General features: G+C 35.1%; 1 protein-coding gene across 11 annotated transcripts in view; it reads right to left on the bottom strand.

Moving 5' to 3' along the window:
- The window catches only part of Arhgap29 (Rho GTPase activating protein 29), an 85,470-nt gene that overhangs the window by 9,457 nt on the left and 50,127 nt on the right, over positions 1-25,886 (bottom strand). For all 11 annotated transcript variants that reach the window (XM_087213158.1, XM_087213157.1, XM_013070880.3 and 8 more), the window contains 10 exons: positions 18,055-18,209; positions 17,460-17,581; positions 17,088-17,192; positions 14,845-14,943; positions 13,662-13,801; positions 13,193-13,381; positions 12,797-12,934; positions 3,011-3,243; positions 1,523-1,838; positions 1,304-1,403 (listed from right to left, as the gene is read on the bottom strand). In XM_087213158.1, the coding sequence (XP_087069284.1) occupies positions 1,304-1,403; positions 1,523-1,838; positions 3,011-3,243; positions 12,797-12,934; positions 13,193-13,381; positions 13,662-13,801; positions 14,845-14,943; positions 17,088-17,192; positions 17,460-17,581; positions 18,055-18,209 (1,597 nt within the window). The remainder of the gene's footprint in view (positions 1-1,303; positions 1,404-1,522; positions 1,839-3,010; positions 3,244-12,796; positions 12,935-13,192; positions 13,382-13,661; positions 13,802-14,844; positions 14,944-17,087; positions 17,193-17,459; positions 17,582-18,054; positions 18,210-25,886) is intronic.

Raw genomic sequence — 25,886 nt, forward strand, 5'->3', positions numbered from 1 at the left:
GGTCCCAAGGCAATGCTCTTGTGATTTGCTGTCCCAAGCCCTTCTCCACAATTACAGAACACCCTAATGGATGTGACCCACTGCAGTTGGCTTGTAAGCACCAAAGCACATCCTTGCACTTGTAAAGGATGAATTTCTAGCACAGTGGAGAAGAGCACAGGCTCTGCAGCCACCTGCTTGGGTCTTGGCTCAGCTCCTGCTCTACTTCTGCCTACCTGCCTTCATCTGTCAAGAAGCACTCCTATGTGCGTCTATACTGTCCTACAGTGTAAGTCATCTAACAAGAACAATGCTTAGAACTGTCTGGTATATAATGAATAGTAGGAAATTATATTTTTAAATTATTTTCAGTACTATTCCTAATTGGGATTCCAATCTGTGAGATAGTGATAAAAAGGTTAAGTTTAGGAATCATACAGGAGTAGGTTCAATTCCTAACTGAATACTTTGTTAGGTATATGTATGACTTTTGCCATATTAATTTCTCAGACTGTTAGCCACAGGTCAAATGAGCCTAATACTATTTATTTTATAGCACAGAAGTGTTAGGAAGATCACATCAAATGCAGTAAAAAAATAAGCTCAGTGATTCACAGTGAGCAGACAAGACGACAGTGAGCAGACAAGACGTGGCTTCCTTCCTCTACAGACATTCCAAAGCTATGCTCATTGATACTGATTATATATCCAATTTAACAACCAGAACTTTATTTTAAAAATCAGAATTTAGTGTTAATAATGGAGAATTACAATAACAAATGGAAGCTTTTCCACCAGCTTACCAGCTACCATTCATAACAATAAAATTATCAGAAAAAAAACAGTGAATAAAATGACCACAGTCAGAAATGTGAGACATATGTGTTTAATGTGTCAAAGGTAGGCCACAAGTTTGTGAAAAAAATTTTAAAGTCAAATTTTAAAGTCTGGTTTGACTTCTTATGAGCAGTTAGAGCAATACCTTGAACTATAATATAGAAGATGCTATGAATTAGCACACTGTTCAACATATTTCTGCCTTGACTTTATCGAGCAGAATCAATGAGGAAAAAATTTTCAGAAGGAGCACAAAAAGCACATATGAATTCCAAGATGTCTTTTTATATAAAAGATATTGGGATGAATGGTGTTCATTCAATTGCAAAATACACTAAAAGGTACCTTCTCAGTGGCTAGCAATGATTCATCAACTAACGTAATTCTGAAGTTTGGATTTCCCTCAACTCCATTTATCTTCATTTTTAATCATGGCTTACTTACTAAGTTTTATGTCAGCAAACAGATTTTTAACATGGCTACTCACCAATGAGACATACATCACATTTTCCCAATGCATTTTGCTTGTGTTCTGATTCTTCAGGTGATCGAGTTGGTTGAAAAGTGTTGCTTTCACTATGGATATCCTGTTGATGATGGAAGAGAATTTTTAAACTTGAAAAAGCACAACACCTCAAAATAAATAGTTGCAAGATTGTTAACTTATTAATGTTCTAATACAATTCTATAAAAGGTCAAAACTCACTTCCTTTGAAGAAAAAAATAGTGACTTCATGCAGTGTTCTGAATCTCTTTCTTCTGGTGATAACAGAGGTTTCAGAAGAGAGCACTGATCAACCAGAGGTGCAACAACACCTGCACTGCATGTAACATCTTGTAGCTGCAAAATCTTCTGTGAGTAAGTAATGAGGAACTCTATCAATTGGGCCTGATTTGAATATTCAGCAAGGGAGGAGATAGTTACAGGAGCAGTTGTGGGCCTTGGCCTAATTAGACTTGGTCCAAATATCACTCCCAAGTTTTTGGCATTCATCTTGTTTTCTTCTGCATGATCTACTACCCTGCAAAACAGAAAATACAAGCTGAGATTTGTCTGTTAGAGCTCCTTAATAGTGTTTTACTGTAGGGTGGGAAATGTGGAAGAAAAATGGGCTGCAAAAGTCTAGGAAAAGTTTGTGAAGGGCCAAAGGTTACAATTATTTGAGTAAAATATTTACCACACCAAACTGGGTTTTATAGTTTTGTTACTAGGATAAAGTTCAAGTAATAGAAGAACTACTGATGTTTTACTAGAAGAAAAAAAAAACCTCCTAAAAATTGCTCCCATCTGAGTACATGATACATCCTCTCAGTTCCTTATACTGGAAACTGAAATATCACTGCAAATTTCTCTCATTGACCATAGCTAGTTTTCAAGCCAAGTTTATTCTCCTTAAAGGTCTCTTTGTTCAATCACGACTTCTACTCCTGGCTTTACTTTAAGCTCTGACAGCCTTTTATTTTGATGACTAGTCAAGACCTGAACTGCAGCAAAGGTCTCCCTTCAAACCCATTTTCCATACTTCTGCCACAAAGATTTAACAGGCAAATCTGAGCATGTTAAATTCCTGGCTCAAATACTTTAGTGGGTACAGAAACAAGATGATCAAACTCATCTGCTAGGTATGTAAGATTTTATTATTAGTCCTCTAGCTAGCTCAGTTCCTATTACTGCTTGTTATTTTGTAGCCTAACCAAGTTAACTGTATTTCTCAGATGCAAAATGATGTCTTGTCTCCCTGTCTGTTACCTTCCACCTAGAATGTTCTTCTGCATGTAACCCACCAAATCACTACTCAGTTTTTAGATCTGATTCAAGAGCTTTCTTCTTTGATTTACTCCCATCCCCAACCTTCCCCTGCATGCTGTGTGTTCAGCCATTAGAACAAGAATCATGTGGTACTGTGCTTGTATGCAGGTCTATCCCCTAAGATGATGAGCCCTCAGATGGCAGAAACCTAGCCAGAAGCAAAAGGAGGTTATCTGAGGAAACAATGTTAGCTGCACGATCATATATTAAATGTCTCTCTTTCCCTAATGACATAATAACAATGAAACATTTAAAAAATACCTTAACATGTGCATTTATTTAACAGTACTGCACTGTACATTTAAAAGTGGTTAAGACAGTAAATTTTATTTAACAAAAAAAACCTACTCACTAGTGGATGCTCTACTTATATAAAATTCTTACCGCTTAAGATGTAGTATGAGGTAGCGAAGACTGTTAAAATTTGATGCTGGCAATTGTCTTAGGAGGTCCTTGCTTTTTAGAAGAATTCGGTTTATTTCTATACACGTATTTGCATATTTTTTGTCCTCAGTACTATCTTTTTTTATCTCTTGTTCTTCATTTACATGTTGGATCTCTTTTGTAAGGTCTATAAATTCCTTATACAATCGGAATAAAATAAATGGTTCTGGGAGCTAAGGAAATAAAATTACATTAGGAATATTATTTTGTCTGTTTTTTCTCTTAACAGTCAACAATTATTGACAGCTACTCAATGACTCAGTTGACAGCTACTCAGCATGTCCCCTTAGATGAACAAGATTTAAATTCAATCTTTTAGATCTCTCCTGCCGCTCCCGCCCAGAGGAAGGGGCTTTTGGGCCACCTTCTGTACCGCTGCTCCAGGCCCAGTGGAAGGGGCTTCTGAGCCGCAGTCCCACTGCTCCTGGTCCAGAGGAAGGGGCTTCCCAGCCACCATCCTTCCTGTCGATCCCGGCCCAGAAGAAAGGGCTTTTGGTCCGCCTTCTGTCCCGCCGCTCCCCGCCCAGAGGAAGGGGCTTCTGGGCCACCATCCCTACCGCCGCTCCCCACCCCTGTCCCACCTCTCCCAGCTCAGAGGAGGTGATCTACAGGGGCGCCAACAGCACCCCCCCAGTCGAAATGAGAAAACACATAAATAAGTCTCAAAACCAGACTTCCAGATCACCTACAGCAGCCTCAAAGGGAAAGGAGATGGAACACTCTGATATTCAACCACCTGGACCCACTGAACTGGCAACAAAAGGGGATCTGGAAAAAATGAAATCAGAAATAATTTCTCAGGTAACAGAAGAAATTGTGCTCCTAGTGCAAGACATGATTAATAAATCTAGAGAGGAGCTCAGGAACATGATGGAATCCCAACATAGGAAACAAATGGAATCCACAAAACAGATGAAAATAGATTTCCAGAAGATGAAAAACTCCATTGAAAGTCTACACAGCAGAATGAGCCGATGTGAGGATAGAATTTCAGATATAGAAGATAAGATTGCAATTAGTGACCAGGAAAAGAAAAATTGCTTCAAAATTATAGGGGAACACGAGAAATCAATCCAGCAGCTGCTAGACGATGCAAAGAAGAATAACATAAGACTGACTGGAGTCAATGAAGAAACAGAACAAAGTGCAGATGACATTAAAAAACTCTGCACAGAAGTAATGGCAGAAAACTTCCCAAGGAGGGGAAAAGAACTTGACATACAGATAAGTGAGGCATACAGAACTCCAAATAGCCTTGATCAAAAGAAAATCTACACATAGGCATATAATTGTTAAGATTCCAGAAACTCAACAGAAGAACAAAGTTCTACAAGCAGTTAGAGAAAAGAAACAAATCACATACAAAGGAAAGCCCATCAGAATCACAGCAGACTTCTCAACACAAACCATCAAGGCAAGAAGAGCTTGGAGTGACATATTCCAAGCCCTAAAAGAAAACAGCCTCCAACCCAGATTGATGTACCCTGCAAAACTATCTTTCAAAATTGATGGAGAAATAAGATACTTTCATGACAAAGAGCACCATAGGAACTTCACGAATACCAAACCAGCACTCCAAAATATTTTACACAATATCCTAGGAACAGACATTGAGGATCACAACCCCAGGAAGCAAAGCAGAATGAACTCATCTGGCATGACAAGAAATTAAATGTAAAGGGGGAGAACTCAACAAAAAGAAAAAGTCATGGCAATGACAAGTCAATATGTTTCAGTTATAATCATCAACATTAATGGTCTCAATTCACCAATCAAAAGAAATAGACTGGCAGAATGGGTCAAGAAGCAAAATCCAACAATATGCTGCATACAAGAAACACACTTAATTCAAAAGGAAACTCATAGACTGAAAGTGAAAGGGTGGAAAACAATACTGCATGCGACAGGAACCCGAAAAAAAGCAGGTGTAGCTATCCTCTTGGCAGATCAAGTAGATTTCAAACCAACACTGATTAAGAGAGACAAAGAAGGAAATTACATCCTTGTAAAGGGAGCAATGCAGCAGGAAGAGATGACAATCATAAATATCTATGCACCAAACACTAGTGCGCCCAACTATATAAAACAAAGGGATATGAAAAGTCATATATGCAATAGTACAATTGTAGTGAGGGACCTCAACACCCCACTGTCACAAATAGATAGATCAACTAGACAAAAAATAAGTAATGAAATACTAGAACTAAATTGAACTCTTGAAAAAATGAACTTAACAGAGGTTTACAGAGTCTTCCACCCCACAAAATCAGAATACACATTCTTCTCAGCTGCACATGGGTCATTCTACAAAATAGACCACATACTCACACATAGAACATGTTTAAGTAAGTGCAAAGGAATTGAAGTTATCCCCTGTATATTATCAGACCATAGTGCGATGAAAGTGGAGATCCATAGCAAAAGAAACTGGAAAAATTTCACAAACACATGGAAGTTGAACAACACACTTCTGAATAACCAATGGGTCACAGAGGAAATTAAAGAAGAAATCAGACAGTTCCTTCAATTAAATGACAATGACAATATAACATATTGGAATCTATGGGACACAATGAAAGCAGTCTTACAAGGGAAATTCACAGCAGTGAATATGCATATTAGGAACACAGAACGAGCCCAATTAAACAACCTGATGCTGAACCTCAAGCTTCTAGAAAAAGAAGAGTAGGACAACCCCAGAGCTCATACAAGGGAGGAAATTATAAAGATCAGAGGAGAAATCAATGCAATGGAGACTAAGAGAACGATACAAAAAAATCAATGAAGCCAAGAGTTGGTTCTTCGAAAGAATCAACAAAATTGACAAACCCTTAGCCAACCTTATTAGAAAAAGGAAAGAAAAGGCCCAAATCCATGCAATTAGGAATGAAAAGGGTGAAACTACAACAGACCCAGCAGAAATACAGAGGATCATCAGTACCTACTTCCAGAACCTATATGCCAATAATATGGAAAACACAGAAGAAATGGACAGATTCCTAGATACATATGAATTGTCAAAGTTGAACGAAGGAGACCTAAAAATTCTAAACAACCCAATATCAACCAATGAAATTGAAAATGTAATTAAAAACTTATCAACTGAGAAAAGCCCGGGCCCTGATGGCTTCACTGATGAATTCTACAAGACATTTAGAGAGGAACTGCTGCCACTACTGTTTAAACTCTTCGATGAAATTGAAAGGGAAGCAATACTCCCAAAGTCATTCCTGGGAGCAAGCATCACCTTGATCCCCAAAGAAGAGAAAGACCCAACTGAAAAGGAGAACTATAGGCCAATCTCACTAATGAACATAGATGCAAAAATCCTTAATAAGATACTGGCAAATAGAATGCAGAAAATCATCAAGAAGATCATACACCCTGATCAAGTGGGATTCATCCCAGGGATCCAGGGATGGTTCAACATACGCAAATCAATCAGTGTAATACACTATATCAATAGAGCCAAGGACAAAAACCATATGATTATCTCCATAGACGCAGAAAAAGCATTTGACAAAATCCAACACGCATTTATGATAAAAACCCTACAAAAAATTGGAAGAGATGGTCTCTACCTCAAACTGATAAAAGCCATCTATGAAAAACCAACAGCCAGTATCATACTAAATGGTCAAAAACTGAAATCCTTCACACTAAAATCAGGTATCACCACTCTTGTTCAATATAGTTCTGGAAACATTAGCCACGGCAATCAGACAAGAGAAAGAAATAAAATGAGGAATAAAGAAAGGAAATGAAGAAGTCAAACTGTCATTATTTGCAGATGACACGATACTTTTTCTCCTTTTAAGAAAGTCTTCTAGACTTAATAACCAAATTCAGTCAAGTAGCTGGTTACAAGGTCAACACACAAAAATCAATAGCTTTCCTCTACACCAATGACAGACTCACTGAGAGAGAAATAGGGCAAATAATTCCTTTCACAATAGCATCCAAAAAACTGAAATACCAAGGCATCAAACTAATGAAAGAAATCAAAGACCTCTTCTCTGAAAACTATAGCACTCTGAAAAGAGAGATTGAAGATGATATCAGAAAATGGACAGACATCCCCTGCTCCTGGGTAGGAAGGATTAATATAGTGAAAATGACCATACTTCCAAAACTGCTATACAGATTCAATGCAATTCCAATTGAGATCCCAGCAGCATACTTCATGGACCTTGAGAAAACAATCCAAAAATTCATTTGGAACAAGAAGAGACCCAGAATAGCAAAAGCAATTCTAGGTAACAGAGACATGCCAGGGGGTATCACAATCCCCAACCTGCAACTCTACTACAAAGCTACTGTGATAAAAACAGCATGGTACTGGCAAAGAAACAGACTTGAGGACCAATGGAACAGATTAGAAGATGCAGAAAGAACGCCAGACACACTCAGCCATCTCATCTTCTACAAAGGAGCCAAACACTCTCACTGGAGGAAAGATAGCCTCTTTAATAAATGGTGCTGGAAAAATTGGGCTTCAACTTGCCAAAGATTAAAACTAGACCTCTATGTCTCGCTGTGCACTAAACTAAAATCAAAATGGATTAAAGATCTAAATATTAAAATAGAAATGCTGAACCAGTTGGAACAGAGGTTAGGTAGAACTCTTGAAGACATTGGTGTAGGAAAAGATTTTATGAACAAAACCTCAGTTTCCTGTGAACTACCACAAACAATCAACAAGTGGGATCTCTTCTTATTAAAAGGCTTCTGCACAGCAAGAGAAACCACCAGCAGGGTGAAGAGACAACCCACAATGTGGGAAAAAATCTTCACCCGCTCTTCCTCAGACAAAGGTCTACTATCTCGAATCTATAAAGAACTTAAAAAAGATCAGACCTCCCAAATTTAAAGACCCAGTCCGAAAATGGGCATCTGAAATGAAGAGACATTTCTCACACAAAGAAGTAGAAACAGAAAATAAATACATGAAAAAATGTTCAACATCACTGGTCATTCGAGAGATGCAAATGAAAACAATGCTGAGATTCTACCTCACTCCAGAAAGAATGGCTGCTACCATGAAATCAACTAATAACAAATGCTGGTGGGGCTGTTGGGAAAGAGGAACGGTGCTCCACTGCCGGTGGGAGTGTAGACTGGTGCAAGCACTGTGGAAATCAGTATGGAGATACCTCAAAGAACTAGGACTGGAAGTCCCATTTGACCCCGCTATTCCACTGCTGGGGATCTTCCCTAAAGAATTAAAAGAATCATACCACAGTGATATATGTGCACCCACGTTTACAGCAGCACAGTTTGTGATAGCTAAAACTTGGAAACAGCCCAAATGCCCATCAACTGGAGACTGGATAAAGAAAATGTGGTTTTTTAATATGATGGAGTACTACTCAGCCATAAAAAATGAGAAGTTAGAGACATTTATAGCTAAATGGATGCACACTGAGGTGATGCTCTTAAGTGAAATAAATAGGACACACATGTATAAATATTGAATAGTTTCTCTGGTGTGAGAAACTGAAAGTGTAAATAAGGACTGAAATGTATAACGGGTAATGTGAAATAGGAAGACAAGGGGCAAAGGGGAAGGAAGTGGGAGGGCTAGGGGAAAGGATAGAAGGGAATGGGATTAATATGAGAAAATGGAAAAATAGGAACAAAATATTTGTAAATAGGGAGGAATGGAGGGGTTGAAGGGAGGGCTGGGCAAGGGTGAAAAGTAAGAACCAAGAGAGACTATGTAAAGGTGCAAATTTCCAATGATGAATGTCATTATATTGTATACCTAAAATGTACCAATGATTAGAATGAAAAATCGATAATGTAAAATACGAAGAAAAGATCCAAAGAGGTAGGGGTAGTGGGAGGGGCAGGGGAAAGCAAAGAAGGGAAAGGAAAAATGATGAGAAGTGGAGAAAATGGAAAAAGTCTTTGTAAATAGGGAAGGGTGGAGGGTGTGAAGGGAGGGCTAGGAATGGGGAAAAAATCAGACCCAAGATGTGTTATGTAAAGGTACAATTCCCAATGAGAAATGCAATTGTGTTGTACACCTAAAATGTACCAATAAAAGAATTTAACAAAGAAACAAAAAATAAATAAATTCAATCTTTTAGTGTACATGTTTGCTACCTATAAAGTTAATGTGAAACTATTGCCATAAATTACATTTATATTAAAAACAAGTTACTAGATGATCAGTAAAACTGTTAAGCCTAAAGTTGCATGATGGTATTTCAAAAAGACCTGAGATAGGGCTGGGGATTTAGCCTGCCCTGCAAGCACAAGGACCTGAGTTCGATCCCCGGTACCAAAAAAACAAAAAAAAAGACCTGAGATAGATATATAACTTACACCTATTACATTCATGACTGCCCCAAAGTCAGTATGATCTTCCATTGCTTTATTAAAATAATCACAGGATAATGAACAAGTCAAATGAATAAGAAAAAGGTGATAATGTGGATTTTGTTGCTATAAGGGTGACAGAAAGAACACAATGGTATAGGACCTCAGTGTTTTAGTTGGGGCAGATTAAAGATTAGCAACAAATAATAAGACCTACAAAACAGACATTGTCAACATTTATCTAATTTTTAAATACAGCCTGACTAGTCATGAGTAGGTTAAAAGAAAAAATACCTCTCTCAAACTAATAAATGGTCACTGCCATAATGAACTTCAATGTTTCCCCAGCTTTACAATGGAAAATACACTATACCTCTGGCTACCTGATGTTCTATATATACTATCTGATCTCTATATTTCTACCTCCACCACTCTTAAGATCCGAAGGACGGCTTAACTTTTTGGAGTTTGAGGTTTCCACATAGTTAATAAGTAAAATGAAAGCTACTCCTTCATATTACTGTAAGAAATGAGGATGGCTTCCCACATGAAAGTCTTAGTCATACAATATTCTGGAGATGGAATGAGAGTTCACAGTATTGAACCCTATTCATCTCTTCTCAACTAGCTAGAAGAGATAAATAAAGGATGATACATGATGAAATTTATATAGTCATTCAAAGGTACTTAATCTCCATTTCTTACTTCAGAGTTCTTTATAACATGTGATTAAAGAGATGTCAATACATGCCTGGGCTAACAGAGAAGATTCAACAATTATCCTTAATTTTTTTCACACTGCAACCCCACTAAAGTACTTATAAAGGCTTATAGGGACTTGGAAAATAAGAGCACACAAAAGCAGCATCATATAAGCTGAGGAGACAAATAAGTGCTGAGCAGCAGTTATAAGGAAGCAAAACCCCTGTGAAATCAGCATGATTTATAGAATCCTAAGAAGACTCAGAATGTCAGCACTGAAGCCTCTGCTTTGGGAAGTGGGAGATGGGTGATTATCTGAGAAAGCTTAGACCTTTAGATTTCTATGTCTATTCTAAACTCCAGAGCAGCTATGTCTTCGCCAGAAATGTGGAGATTTCTTCTCTGGGCAGTGTAAAACAGAGGATCTCTGGATAGGCAATGCCAGTGTCTGAAAATGGTGATTTGTTGGCTGTATGCATGTGGACTGAAGAGATCTTGCAATCTTCTTATACTCCTGGCACCACATGTGTAGGCAAGGAAAGATCCTGGGAGAGGGGGAGATCAGACCAGTCCAAGAGCAGGGATCTAACCATATATACTATACACCAGGTGTTTCCCAGTCTACCTAGAGCACCCTTTTATAAAACTCCAAGTTTTCAAAGCTTTCATGTGTTTGAGAGCTTCTAAAGAGCTTTCAGTTCCCAACTCTCACACCGAGCAGACAATCATAAACGACAAAAATAAAAATGGACAGAAAAATAATTTTGACATGTCTAAAAACTAGTCTGTCAATATGGTAGCCACTAACTACTAGAAACTCAGCTTGTTCAAATTGAGATGTGCTCTAAATGTAAAACACACATCAAAGACTAAGCACTATTTTTAAAAAGTGAAATATAGTACTTCATAAATATAGTACTTCACTAAAATACTGATGTTTAAGTATTTTCAATGTTAAATAAAATATAAAAATGAACTGTTTATTTTAATTTATATGGCTACTAGAAAATTTAATGTAATATTTAAGAGTCACATTATATTTTTACTGGACAGGCAGAGAAAAAAACCCAAGTATCCTTAGGTACACAGGATTTTACACTCACAAAAAAGAAACACTACTGTGAAGGGATAGAACACTAGAGTTTTTAGCAATTAAAAGAGTTAAGAATAAAATGAGAAGTATTTCAGGGTTCAAAGAGAAGAAAAAAAAAAGGCCGGGGATTTAGCTCAGTGGTTCCACCGCTTGTCTCGCAAGCACAAGGTCCCGAGTTCGATCTCCGGTACCAAAAAAAAAAAAAAGAGAGAAGAAAAAAAAAACCCACAAAAAACAATAAAATCCCTTCAAAATTCAAAAGAAAACTAATTTCTAGCCTAGAATACTGTAAACTTCCACACTACCTACACTATTCTATTTCCATCAAAAGAGCAGAATAAAGGTACTTATAGATGAATAAGCTTTCAAATATTTACTCCTATTCCACTTTGCCCTAGGATGGACACAACCAAAACAGGAGAATAAATAAAAAATGAGAAATATATGAAAGGTGTTCCCTCACAAAAGAGGAAGGCTTAGGTGTGGTGGCACACATCTGTAATCACAGCTACTCAGATGGCCAAGGCAACAAGATAACAAGTTTGAGGACAGCCTAGGCCAATTTGAGTCTTCTCTCAATAAATACAAAAAGACTGGGGATATAGCTCAGAGTGAGGCTCTGGGTTCAATGTTGATAATGCCCCCTTACCGTCCCCCTCCAGAGAGAGAGAGAGAGAGAGAGAGAGAGAGAGAGAGATCTCACAGTATGACAGCTATTCACAATATTAGAAAAGATCTACACTGGAGCAATACAACTCTAGAGATTAATATGTTGAGAAGTATCAGTGCTATTCTCTCTGCTATTATCTGTTCATTTCCTCCCAAGGACAGAATACCAGCTGGGCTTGGCCCAAATCTTTTTGCATGTGGCTCATGATACGCTGGCATTCCTATAACCACTCTGTAATCTGCTTCCTGAAGCCAGGAAGGTCACTTATTTAACCCCATCAATGTGTTTCCTTTGGACCTACTTCTGCAAACTGCAGATATAATACTGAGCAAAGAAAAAGAGGACAGCTTATTCCCTGAGCACACTTCTGCTAGACTTCTGGTACACAGCTTATGGTTTTGCCTGATGTTCTAAATATGATAAATCTTCATGGTTTTTACCACTGACTTCCCTCAATAACTACTTTAAAATACCAGTGAAGGCAAAACCAGACTGATCCAGACCCTGTTATACTTATTGATCTTCATATAACAGACTGAATACCGATCTTTCCTTATCTTTCAAGTCAGTTTTTCAAAATTTAAATATACAAAAACTAAGTGTTATTCATTCTTTAATGTTTAGGAAAATGTTTATTTAACACAGTTAAGAAAGGCTTCTTAAGTGGAGTTGGGAGGTTGTAACTTGGGAGAGGCATATGGAGGTCTTGCATAATGTATAGGAATTTTCTTAGGTGATGGATTATGAGTTTTATTATTACTGGTCTTTAAACTGTATATATATTTTATATACTCTTTGATCTGTATATTAATAATCAGAAAGAAATCAATATCATCTATGCCAATGAAAATATATGTGTAGCAAATATCAACAAAATCCAAATTATATTTTTGCTTTTTATTTAATAGTAGGTTTCAAGAATAAAGCAAGCCCTTACTTGTCGAAGGTATAACTTTAAAACGTCACAGATGTCATGTGAACTAAATTCTGACATGTCTACCAAGTGCATTCCATTTTCCAAAGCTTGACACAATTTTTCAATTTTTAACTTGCTTCCACAAACACGATAAATTCCCTTGAACAGAAAAGGAAAAAAATCTGCTTTAGTACAAATGGCTAAAGGCAGTTATCTAAACATATCTGACGTACTTCAACTTTCATTGGTATCTTAGAAAAAACTGGTCAGGGCCAAATGAATTAACATTTTCCAGAGAAATCTGAATACATTTAGTCATTACAAATTGAGAGTATTTTTTTCCTTTAAAGCCTCCTTTTCATTAGAAACAATATCACTCAGGCATTCATATTTTTAAAATTTTAAGTTATACTGTACCTGTAAAGACAACGCTCTATTTTCAATCTCTGAGACACATATTTTGAGTATAAAAGGAATGCCATCTGCTTCCTTTTTTGCAACTTGTATGAATTCTGCTCCAAATATGTGCATTTTCCCTGGAAGTTTCTGATGACCACAAATGATCATTAAATTTTCCAAACACTTTTTATGGCAAACAAGGAAACACTACAAGAGAATGATAGTTTAAAACTAGTTAGCTCACCTTGAAACTATTCACAACTGGGCAAAATATAGCTAGACCAGTAATAGAAAAAATCAATGTAAGAAGTACTGGTAGCAGTGCCTGAAACATTTAAAAACTAAAACGAAGTACAAAATTATAGTGGATATACTGGTAGTATAATTTATTAAAAATATATTTGTTATAGATCCTAATAAGTAAAACCATAACAAAAAATGTAGTAAAAAAAGGAAGGGGGCCAAGGCAACTGCAAAAAGATCTTACCTCTTCACATTCAACACCTTGGAATACTACAATGCCTTCACAATCCCTGCATTTTGTGGGTGATCTTAATTTGCGAAACTTGTGAGTGACAGCTGCCTTTGACATCAATGTTTTCTTAAATATTCCAAGAGAACTGGGTCCTTACAACAGAAATGTTAGTATGTAAGAATGGTAAGATGACAAAAAATTATACATATTGTATTTTGATTAATCTTTAGACTTTGCAATCATCCATGTATAAATAAAAAGCTGTTCTAAATTTCTAACATCAAAATAAACATCTAATTTATAGATATCTTATAAACCATAGACTTTTAACAAAATTTTAGCCATGAGTAAAAGTGACCACCAAACCAATAAGATAATTCTAAGATATCACAGCATAATGTTTCCAGAAACAGCAAACTTCTTTTCTTATTAAGAATATGCCCTGTATAGAATTAAGAAGTTTGTTCATGGGTGGCATTATAGTTTTAGGACTAAGATCCTTTAAATGCTCTAAAGAAAAATAGTGATATGAGGCCAGTGTGTAACCATTATTTGCATTAAGAACAAAGCTATTCTTAATTCACTATAAAATTACAAATAATACTTGTGGATTATATTTCAGTATCATATTGGAGGTCAGACATTCCATTAACTTAATAAATTATGATAAATCAGGTATCTGGAGGTATCAAATGTACAAAACTAGTCTATCTGACTCTAATTCAAGTCATTAAGGTAACTGACTTCACTTTTACATTTTTTTCAACATCCACAACTTTCCTTGTTTTTGAGAAGTACACTTGTCTGCTTTTCCTGCTTTACTCTGCACACTGTTTCTTTAGAAGTTTTTTTAAGAATTTCTGATACCCTGCCACCCTTTTAACAGCAAGTAACTGCTACTGGGTTTAGGAAAGAGTATTTATCTGGTCTGCTATTTTCACACCAAGTCAATACATTTTAAATTTAATAATTTTATTGGCTATTCTTGTATTTGTATGTTAATCAACTCATTTGAACATAATTATCAACTCATTTGAACATAATTATACGGCTATGTTTAAGTTACTGTGATAACTTTTATTTAATATACAGCAAAACAGTGGGTCTTTAAAATTACAGTGTTTTTCCAATATCATGCACTGCTACTCCTTCAGCTAGCTGGTCTAATGGGTGTTAATTCAGGTAAATACTATACCAGCTTCTGAAGGGGAAGGTGGCTCTCTTTCATCTAGATCATCCGCAGAAGACATAGTTCCACTGGATGGAGTTCGTGGAAGTTTTCGATGAAAGTCTCCTAAAAGAAAATTGTGATTCCATTACCCGACTATTCTTTGTAGAATATTAAAAATAGGTAAAGACAACATTTTTGGAATTATACAAGCCATACTATTTTATTAGCTTTGATGTCAACATTTGTTTCCATTCTTATACTTATGATAACAAGGAATTCTGATACTCATCCCTGGGAATGAAAGGAATTTAATCACATATGACCTTTCCAAATAAATTTAAAGCTTGGGATCATATTTCTAATGAGAACTTACTGCCAATTTCTGACAGTATTAGAAACTGTAATCTGTACAAAGACACATAATATTATCTATTCATGTCAGATATCTAATATCGTACAAAGTGGCAAGCACAATAGTAAAGCTGGCAATAAATGTTGAGTTCTTATAAATAAATCTATACAATACAATCTAAAGCCTTTTAAAATACACAAAAATCTTTGACTCCTACATCAACTGACATACTAGGAAGACAGGAGATGAGAACCAAGAACAATAGCACAGTGATTCCCATGCGGGAGCTAAAACTACAGGATAAATCTATGTCAGCAAAGGGCACTGCTGTGTGAATCAACATATTTGGAAACAGCCCAACTAGAAATGAGGTTTATTTACTATGCTGAAATTACAAACATGTCTATATGTAATTAAGGACTCATTTTAATTCAGGACCTTAACAGCTTGCGCTTCAGAGTTAGTAACACTGTTTACAAAGAATTTTAAATATTGTCTCCCCAAAATAATTTTTCTTTATATCACCTAAAGGTGATTGCCTGGTTTTTGCTTTAAATTTGTTCCCAATAATTGAGAAATCACAAGGTCACATGCTCCATTTTAAAGCTATTCTAAATCAGCTACCTTTTATTATTGAGCAGACATCCACCTCCATGTGAATCCCAGCCTTTGGTCACATTTTTCTCAAAGGAGCAAATGAGCACTCTATCTCATATCCCTTTTCACTTCCTGTATTTGAGGAAGGCTGTCGTGGGCTCAAGTTTCCTCTTTTCCAGGAGAAACACTCTCCCGGTCTTACTCACTTATCATGTGATCTGGCCCCCAAATTTGTATCTTCATCACATGACACCTACAGGATCCCAAATAACTTAGGGCCTGTTTTAGACTGTGTCTTAATTTTTGGTGTTAGCTAGAATTATTTTGCTTTTTATAAAGCTAACTACAAATATTTTGTTAAAATTTAGGCTCGTATCTTCAAGGACTTCCTTAAACAGTGTTAACGTTAAAGGAGATGGCAAAGTGGCAGATGATAATCAGTCTACAAATCCCAGTGCTGCGTGGAAAAAATTTCTTCCTTTATTCACTGCCTTGGAATTTGATAGGTTAAAATTCTATGACATATCTTCCAAGATCCTTGGAGCAGGGAACATAGCCAGATAGCAAAGGAATGGAGCAGCATTTGGTAAGGGAATGAAGAAAGAATGTGGAAATGAGAATCATATGGGTTCAAATCTTAACTTCTGCTAGCTGTATAACCAATGGCAAACTATCAGTTAACCTCTTTAAACCTACTAGGGGAGACTTCAAAACACTCTGCATCTCTGAGGATTTTGAGACAATTTATATCAAATATCTTGAAATATATTTATAAAATTTAATAATAAGGAATAAGCACAAGCAAGAGCATAATGCAATATTTTCATTATAGTAATTAATTACAAAACAACCAAAAGTTTGATAATGTTATTTTGCTTCATAGACTAAACAGTAGTGAAATTAAAGGCAGCTATTTATATCAACATGAATCTCAAAATGGATGGGGTGCATACATGAATGAAAAACAAATCATACATGAATGAAATCATAAACAGAAAAATCTGCTTCCATTATATAAGCTCCAGATATGGGCAAAACCCCCATTACCTACAGGTACTAAAACATTTAAGATATCTATGAATGACAAAAACTCAGGATAATAATTTTATCAAGAAGGTATATATAAGGGGCTAATAATGGACTAATGGACTAATAAATGTTCTACTTCTTAGGCTGGGGGGTGACTATTTGAGAATTTGTTTCATTTCTTTACATTGTACATATATAGATATATTCTAGGTGGTTAAAAAACATCCCCTCAAAATGATTATTTTAGTCTTTCATTGAACTTTTACTAGAGACTTAAATATTTATGTACCTGGACTTATAGATTCTGAATCCAGAGATCTAGATTCGCTGCTTCCTCCAGTACTCTCAGAATCACTGACCACCCCAAATGTCCATGATCTTATGAAAGAAGGACCTTTAAGAAAAAAATATTTAAAGTAAAAACTTGGCTGCAGATGGATTTCATAAGGTAAAATACTGACATTAATAAAAATGAGACAATTCCTTTAACAAAGACCAGTTATGGACTTTATGAGGCATGGTGGTTACAGCTATGAATAAGCCTCTAAACATTACAATCCACAAAGCCTGATTTTCCAATTCCAAAGCTCTAGTTTATTTAGTAAGCACACATGAACAAACTGCTTTTATAAACAAGTGTTCACTTTCATGTGAAAACTACCTGATGTGTCTGCACTGTTAGAGCATCTGTCCTCTTCAATTTTATTACAACTGTCAGAAAGGCATACAACATCCTCCAAAGAGTCAGGTCTGTATGCAGATGTTAATTGTTTATTTACATTCCTAAGAAAAAACAAAGCTCATCACTGATATTCAATCTATTCCATATTCAGAAATATTTATTATATGAATTTATAATAATTTAAACATTAAGAATGAACTATATTACATGGCTTAGCTTCTTTTGGATGTGACTAAAATTTTTAAATTATTTGTACTTGTTACAGATGAAACATGGAAAGAAGTAGCAATAGTACAGTCTGTAATTCATATCCTGGTTAAAACTGAGATCAGTGTCAAAATGGAAAGCTTTCCTCGCAAGGGAATTATATTTATTCCTTAAAGTTACTAAGAAATAATATAAATGATAATAAATAATATAAATAATATAAATTACTACAAAATAATATAAAAATATTCAGAAAATACTAATGTTAATTATGCCAATGTTAGAAAAGATACTACCCTGTATCAGACAAGAACTTAGCAAATGTTTTTATCTTTTGAAATAACTTCATCTATATATTAGTTCTCACCCATCAACTTTTTCTTCAGTTGAATTTGTAGCTTTGACAAATTCACTGTATGCCTGTCCTGGATCATACAGTTTGGCATTATCACATAGAGATTGTAAACTGTTTGCAAGAGAGGCAACCTGTAGATGCTGCATCTGGAAGACGTTAACTGTTACCTATGGTCACAGACAGAGACAAAAAGCAGAAATAATTCAGAATATACATAATGCTATGAACATGCATATGTTTATTTCAATGACCTCATCAATAAACAGGCCATACAAGAGAATAAATAACACTGAACACCACTGTTGGCAAGCTATGTTACCTAGTATTATTTATGAAAGAGCTAGATTAGAAATAAAATGTATGTATGCATGTATGTGTGTAGTGGCACTAGGTACTGAACCCAGGGTCTTGTATGTGCTGGGCAAGGACTCTATTATTGAGCTATAAAGACCCAAAAGTAACTTTAATCCAATATCCAAGAGTGATCATTTCCAAAAAAACTAGTTTTAAATTGTAAAATTAAAAAATACAACCCCATATCCTTACTGGTTCACAATTTTAGGAGATGGATATATTTTTAAGGATCCCCTGCCTGTACTCAATGATGACCTAAACATAACTGCCTAAACTCTTAAGTAAAAAACATGGAGTAAAAATACCAATGATAGCACTATTATTTTCATTTTATCAATCCTATAAAAATAAAAATCCTGTACTATTTATATTCTGCAGTACCCAGATTTTATAATTAGGTATTATCTTAAAATATATTCGATACATTATTCCATTGAGTTTCTACAAATGCCTAAAAATACTATCATTTCTACAATAACAATAATAGCAGCTTAAAAGTTCATGTAATATGCCAGACCCATTCTCAGAACTTTACATTAATTAATTTGACATTCATGAAAACCTAGGCTTCATTATGTTAGAGCAAACAGATAAGTTTCTGGTCCTTATCCATCTTTATAGTTTCCTGAGGGTGACGTCAGAGGACAAGGTAACAAATCATGTAAGTAAGTTACTTTCTGCCGGTGAAAATCACTGTGAGTACTACATAAGAATGTCAAACTATAGAGAATGATCGTGTATGTTTGTGGAAGTTATTTTCAACATTGCAGGTCAGTGAAGTCTTCTTCACTGACAGCTAACCTTTGAACTGAGACTGGTTGTGAGAAAGAGCTAGTGTAGAGCTTCAGGGAGAAGGCAAATCCAAACAAAAAGAGGAGGAGGTGGTGTGAAAGTGAGTAGAACAGAGCTTGTTCTGCTCAAGAAGCAGATGAAAGTGCTGGTGTGAAAAACTAGAAGTGTAAACAAGGATCAAAATGAGTAACTGATAATGTGAAATAGGAAGCAAAGGTCTAAAGGGGTAGAGGAAGTTAGAGGGGTAGAGGAAAAGAAAGAAGGGAAAGAGAAAATATATGAGAGAATGAAAAAATGGAAACAAACTCTTTGTAAATAGGGAAGGGTAGAGGAGTTGAAGGGACGGCAGGGGAATGCGGAAAAAGTAAGAACCAAGATACATCATGTAAAGGTACAAGTTCCCAATGAAGAATCTGACTGTATTGTATACCTAAAATGTACCAATAAACTTAATGAAAAAAAAAGAAGCAGATCAAAGGTCAATATGGCTGAAATGCACTGAAAGGAACAGCACTTCTATTTTCAGATAAGGCTAGAAAGGGAACCAGTCATTTAAACCATGGTAAACAGTAGTTTGAAGTGAAGTATAATGGGAAGCCAGCAGACTTTCAAGCAAAGCACAATCTGATTCATTTTTTAAAATACCCTTCTGTTTGGTATAGGGACAGGATTTAAGGGCAACAATAAGAATAGATGCCATATTTTGATTAGCTAAATGTTATTTCAAAGACTGGCATGTTTCTTCATCTCTCTTGGTGTATCAGATGACAGGATGAACTTCTGATTAGCCTCTGAGTCTTTTTTCTAAGGATAACTGAGTCAGCATAAATGGCATTTGAAATGTGTACACAAACTAATAACTTACTGATATCCTAATCCTTCAAAGATTAAAGGAAATTCAGATGGTATATGGTACAGTTGAATTCAGTAGCTGGCTGTATCAGGGTATTCTTAGGCTAATAGTAAAGTGAACTTACTTGCTTACTTGAATGAAGGGTGGCCTTGACCAAGATATTTATAATTTCTCTATACTAGTGACTTAAAAAAGTTAATGTTTAAATGAATCACCTGTAAGATTATGTTCAAATGCACATTCTGATTCCAAAAGTCTGGACTGAAATTCAAGATTCTGCATTCCTTACAGGCTCCCAAAGAAATAGCAATGTGAGTGATCCAAAGACCATATTTTGAAAGGAAAGACTCTAAACTTTTGTTTCTGCACAGTAAAATGGAGCTAAAAATAATTACATTTATCTGACAGGTCTTTGTGAGAATTAAGAGTTAATGTAGACAACTTAATAAACTGGCAGGTACATATTCAATCTTAGCTATCACTTATGGTGAATAGGGTTTGTCAGTGGTTGGCTTGTTACTAATTTTAAATCCTGGTGTTTTATAATTCTTTTGTTTTCTAATTAATGTAAAATAATAATGTATTAGTCAAAATTAGGTAAATGAATAGACACAATTTTAAATTTTCAAAATACGTGAAAGGCTTCTGATTCAGAGAAATCTCTATACTGTCTTATGTTGAACTCACTTAGAAACCCCATACAAAATGCACAAATCAACTATATGAGGACTCTTGAAAAATAAATGGTAGCAGGTAGACTACAGAAATAAACCACAATCGAAGGTATGTTTCCATGCCCACAACCCCCATCATATTTTCTAGCTTATGCTCAGCTCTTCCTCAAAGGTAGCTTGATTCCCAGTAGTGTAAACTGTGTATGGACAGAAAGAGCTCCAAGAGAGGTTCTTTATGGCCCAAGCGACAAAAAGGGGGTGAAGCAGGAGATGTGAGTGAGAGTAGAGGAAACCTGTTTTCCTTAATGTGTTTGTTTCCCCTCTTGCCCCAGTCACCAAGCAAGGCCAAATCCCTAAAACACAATCCTGTGGCAGCAGGAATGATGGCAGCTGAACAGGTATCTAAAGCTCTGAAGGAAATCCTCCTTTATGATCAGGTGAATTGTGTTCCAAAGAACAAGAGGTTTGAAATTCTTACTTTTCACAAAATCCTCCCTTCACTTAATAACTAAGAATTGATGCCCCTGGCTTCTTAGAGAGCAGATAGGTACACTTCAGCTTTCCAGCCAATGAACAGGAAGGAAGGACACAGGAGTTGGGTAGTGAACCTAACTAGATCAAATACTGCTAAAACATTTTTTTAAAGAATCAATGTTCAATATAAACAGGATCTAGTCACATAAAGTAATAATACCTAGGATATCATCCAAAATTACTTGCCACACAAAGAACCAGGAAAATCTCTACAAGAGACAGGACAATAAACAGCCACCAAAACTTAGATGACTTAAGATACCAGGGTTATCAGTTGATGATCCTAAAACAGCTATGACAACAATGTCAAAGAGTAAGAGCATACAATCTTGAAATATAGCAAGACAGAGATCTCAGTAGAGCAATCTAAGACATAAAAAAGAAATGAAAGGAAATTTTACTATAGAAAAATAAATATACTGAAGGACTGTATAGAAAAATGGAGATGTCAAAGGAGGAGAACCAGTGATTTGAAGACTAACAGGACAATACAGATGTTTCTCAACTTATCATGGGGTTACATCTCAACAAAACCATTCTACATCAAAAATGTATTTAATACTCTGATAAACCCATTGTAAAGTAAAAAAAATCTTAGGTTAAACCATCCTAAATTGGGGACAATTTGTATAAACCAAGAGAAGAAAAACCATGGAAAGAAAAATCATTGATGTCTTGAGAGAATAAAATAAAGCCTAACATTTGAATCATTGAGTCTTAGAGGCAGGGGGGAAAGAAAATGCTACAAAAAATTAAAAAGAAAAGAAAAACAACAGCTCAAAACTCAAATTTTGTAGGATTTAAACTTGTAAGTTCAAGTTCAATAAATATAAAATAAGGGGGGAAAAAAGAGCAAAATCCCTGCTCAGATACATATTAACCAAACTGCTGAAAAGTAAACACACACACACACACACACACACACACACACACACAGGGAAAGGAAATCTTGAAAGTAGCCAAAGAAAAGCAACAAATACCACATACGGGGACAATGATTCAAATGACTATGGACTTTTCACAATAAACTATGAAGGCCAGAAGGCACTGGAACAGTATTTTTAAAGCAGTAAAAAAACAAAAACAAAGTTAATTTCTGTATTTAAAATTCTATATGTGGTGAAAACGTTCTTCAAGATTAAGGAGGAAATAACACTCTCAAAGGCAGGACAATGAAGAGAGTTTGTTTCCAGGAACCCAGCTATAAAACAAATGGTAAAGGAAGTTCTATTTACGAAATGAAAATGTTACCAGACAAAAGATGGAACTTCAGGAATGAAAGGAAAATGAACAGATATGGAAAATACCTGGGTGAATATAATAGACCACTTTTTCTCCTCTTACCTTCTTCATAATATGTATGACTTTAAAAGCAAAAATTATAAGATGGTCTAGTGGTTTTCAATGTATAATAAGCTTATATCAATCAGATAAAGAGACTTAAATGGTGGTTTCTACATTCCACTTCAAGTTGTGAGATACTAGTCCTCAGTGGACCATGAAAAATCAAGTGTGCACAAGGACCCGAGTTCAATCCCCGGTACCAAAAAAAAAAAAAAAAATCAAGTGTAGTATCCCTTGGAATCTGTTTAGGTTTAGTTCAAAGACAAAGCACAGATTCTCAAATTGCTGATATTCAAGGTCCTTATATAAAATGGCATAGTAGTTGCATATAACCTACACATATAATATACTCCTGTATACTTAAGTAATTTCTAGAGTTATAATATCTAATACAATGCAAATACTACACAGTTGTTATACTATATTATTTAAGAAATAATGACAGAAAAAAGACTTTACATGTTCAATAGATGCAATCTTTTCAATTTGCTGTTGCCTGAACCCATGGATGTGGAATCCATCTGTACAAAGGGTCAACTATTATGTATGTGTATGGCAATTCTTAGTTTAACCAATTTAAAAATATACATATACAGAGATAATTAAAAACTCAGTATATAAAATAAAGTTAAAATGCAGATAAGCATTTTAGATAAAATATAATTCTTTTTTTTGTGTGTGCCTGGGGATCGAACTCGGGACCGTGTGCTTGTGAGGCAGGTGCCAGAACCACTGAGCTAAATCCCTGGGCCAAATATAATTCTGATACATATGGATTACAGTCAATCAAATAACAGATAGATAAAATCTAACTCTAGAGTATTATCAACCAAATAAGGCAGCAAAAGAGAAATAGATAAAAGAAAAACATAAGCTATAAATAGGAAACAGGAGACCTCTATCTGGTTGCACAGTAATATTAAGTATAAATGGTCTAAGCACTTCAGTTAAAAGACAGATTGTCAAAATAAAATTTTTATTTATTTATTTATTTTAATAAAAATTTTAAAGTCAAAACTAAGCATGGTGTGATAGCACACACCTGTGATCCTAGCACTTAGGAGGCTGAGGCAGGAAGATCACCCCAAGTTTGAGGCCAGCCTGGACATAGTGAGATCAAGACCAGCCTGAATTACACTGTTGAGACCCTGTCTCAAAAAAAAGGTCAAAACTTGAGTATACGCTATCTATAAGCTATACATGAAAACTGCCCTAATTATAAAGTTAAAAATAAAGAAGGGAAAAAAGACGTATCATTCTCAAAACAATTAAAGGAAAACTGAAGCACTCATATTGATATTAAATAAACTAAAACAAGGACATTTGGATAGAAAGAGACATAAGGATAAAGGATCAATTGACCAAGATCATATAATAATCTGTTGATCTGGAAGCAACTAACAAGAGAATTCAAAAGACATAAAGCAAAACTTGATGGAATTGAAAATACATAATACGTTGGAGATTTCAAAACACCTTTCTGAATAAGTGACAGGGATAGTTAAAAGTAAGTAGTCAAGAATATAGAAGAAATAAATTACATTGTAACCCAACAATTACACAACTCTCTAGTGAAGAACAGAATACATACTCAAGGGTATACATGGAACATTCATAATCAATCATTTCAAAGAAAGTTTTTAGTTTCACTGATCTTTCTTTTAACTTTTGTCAATTTTATTGATTTCTACTTTTTACTCTGTTTTTGATTCAATCATGGTTGTAAAACAAACCACGACAAATTTAAGAGAACTGAAATCATATAAAGTACTCCCCATAATAATGGTGTTAAACTAGAAATCAGCATCAGGAAAAATATCTAGAAAATTCTCAAATATTTGGAAAATTACATAAATTTCTGCATTATCCACAGGTCAAAGACAAAATTTCAAGGGAAAATATTTTGAACTAAACAAAATGAAAACACAATTCAAAATTTATGGGATATAGGTTAGCAATAAAAGCATTAACTATTTGTATCAGAAAAGCAAGAAAGTCTCAATAAATAATACAAACTTCTGCTTTTAAGAAACATTAAAAAAATGATAAAGTAAACACAAAACAAGCAGAAATAAAGAATAAAAAGCAGAAATCAATAAAACTAAAAGAAGAAAAATCAAGACCAATAAAATTTATAAACTTCTTACCAGATTAATGAGAGGGAGAGAGGGAAGGGAATGTACACAAATTATCAGCATCAGAAATAATACTAGCAAACTGAACCCAGCAATATATAAAAGAGACAATGCATCACAATCAAGAGGGGCTTATCCTAGGAATCTAAGACTAGATCAGCACTCAGATATCAATATAATTCACTATATTAACAGGCCAAAGAAGATAAACTATATTATCACATCAAATGATGTAGAAAACCATTTGATAAAATCCAACAGTTATTCATGATAAAAATCACAGAAAACTAGGAAAAAATGAAATTCCTTAACAAGATAAAAGGCATCTTCAAAGATATAGCTATCATTTAATGATGAAAGACTGAACTCCTTCCCCCTAAGATGGAGAAAAGGCAAGGATTTTTTTCTCACCATTCTTATTCTGTGTTGTGCTAGGGGAGGGGATGGGAGGGAGGAAGGGGGCTGGGGAGAAGAGAGGAGAGGGCAGAGCAAAGCATAGGAGAAAGGGAAGGAGGGAATACAGATTGAAAAGGAAGATATAAAACTGTCACTATTTGGAGATAACATGATTTTCTATGTAGAAAGCTCTAAGGAATCTACAAAAGCCCCTAAAACAAGTTAATGAGTTTAGTAAGGTTGCACAACACAAGATCAAGATATAAAAATTGTTTTAAAATATTACAGAACTAGAATTGGAAATTAAATCTACTTATGCATATACAATTTGTGTGTATGTATATACAGATCATTCACAATAGCCTTCAAAATAAACACACAGATTTAAATTTGACAAAATTTTTGAAAGATTTATGTTAAGAACAACAAAATGCTGATTTTAAAAAAATCAAAGATCTAAACAGAGACATAAAAAACCATATAGGTAAAATGCTACATATAGAATCAGTTCTCCACAATGTGATCTAAGCTTTAATGCAATTCCAATTAAAGTGTTAGCAAGATTTTTTTCCTAAATATAGACAAGCTAATTCTTTTTTTGAAAGTTGAAAGATTTTAAACACAATTCTGAAAAAGAATAAAGTTGGAAGACTCACACTGGCTTGGTATAAAGCAATAGAATCAAGACAGTAATACTTAGGCAAAAAGATCAACAAATATATTAATGGAATAAAGTAGAAAATCCAGAAAGATAAAACACAA

The sequence above is a fragment of the Heterocephalus glaber genome, unplaced genomic scaffold (assembly GCF_053883595.1).
Source record: "Heterocephalus glaber isolate CG9 unplaced genomic scaffold, H.glaber_assembly_v1.0 deba00001442, whole genome shotgun sequence".
Lineage (NCBI taxonomy): Eukaryota > Metazoa > Chordata > Mammalia > Rodentia > Bathyergidae > Heterocephalus > Heterocephalus glaber.